Source organism: Eimeria mitis, genomic scaffold (assembly GCF_000499745.2).
Source record: "Eimeria mitis Houghton genomic scaffold, Emh_scaff2259, whole genome shotgun sequence".
In the NCBI taxonomy this organism is placed as follows: Eukaryota; Apicomplexa; class Conoidasida; order Eucoccidiorida; family Eimeriidae; genus Eimeria; species Eimeria mitis.
Window position 1 is genome coordinate 5233 of NW_013570587.1, and position 318 is coordinate 5550.

Sequence of the window (318 nt, forward strand, 5' to 3'; positions counted from 1 at the left end):
CTCTACAGCAGCAACAGCAGCAGCAGCAGCAACAGCAGCATCAGCAGCAGCAGCAGCAGCAGCAGCAGCAGCAGCAGGAGCAGCAGATTACTTGGGCATAGAGCATAGAATAGCAGCAACAAGTGCATGCGGCTGCTGCAGCAGCTGAGCTTCTATTTCTTTTTTAAATACAGAAAGACAACGATGGGGCTGTGCATGCAAACCAATTGCTGCTAGCAGCAGCAGACAGCTCCGCCTGCTTCTTACGGCGATTAAACTCTGTATAAATAAATAAATAAATAAATAAATAAATAAATAAATAAATAAATAAATAAATAA

General features: G+C 42.8%; 1 protein-coding gene across 1 annotated transcript in view; it reads left to right on the top strand.

Annotated features, from left to right (window-relative positions):
* The window catches only part of EMH_0051160 (uncharacterized protein), a gene marked incomplete at both ends in the record, with an annotated part of 2763 nt that extends 2662 nt beyond the window's left edge, over positions 1–101 (top strand). Inside the window, one exon of the mRNA XM_013496721.1 lies at positions 1–101. Within this exon, the coding sequence (XP_013352175.1) occupies positions 1–101 (101 nt within the window).
* Between the last annotated feature and the right edge of the window lie 217 nt (positions 102–318).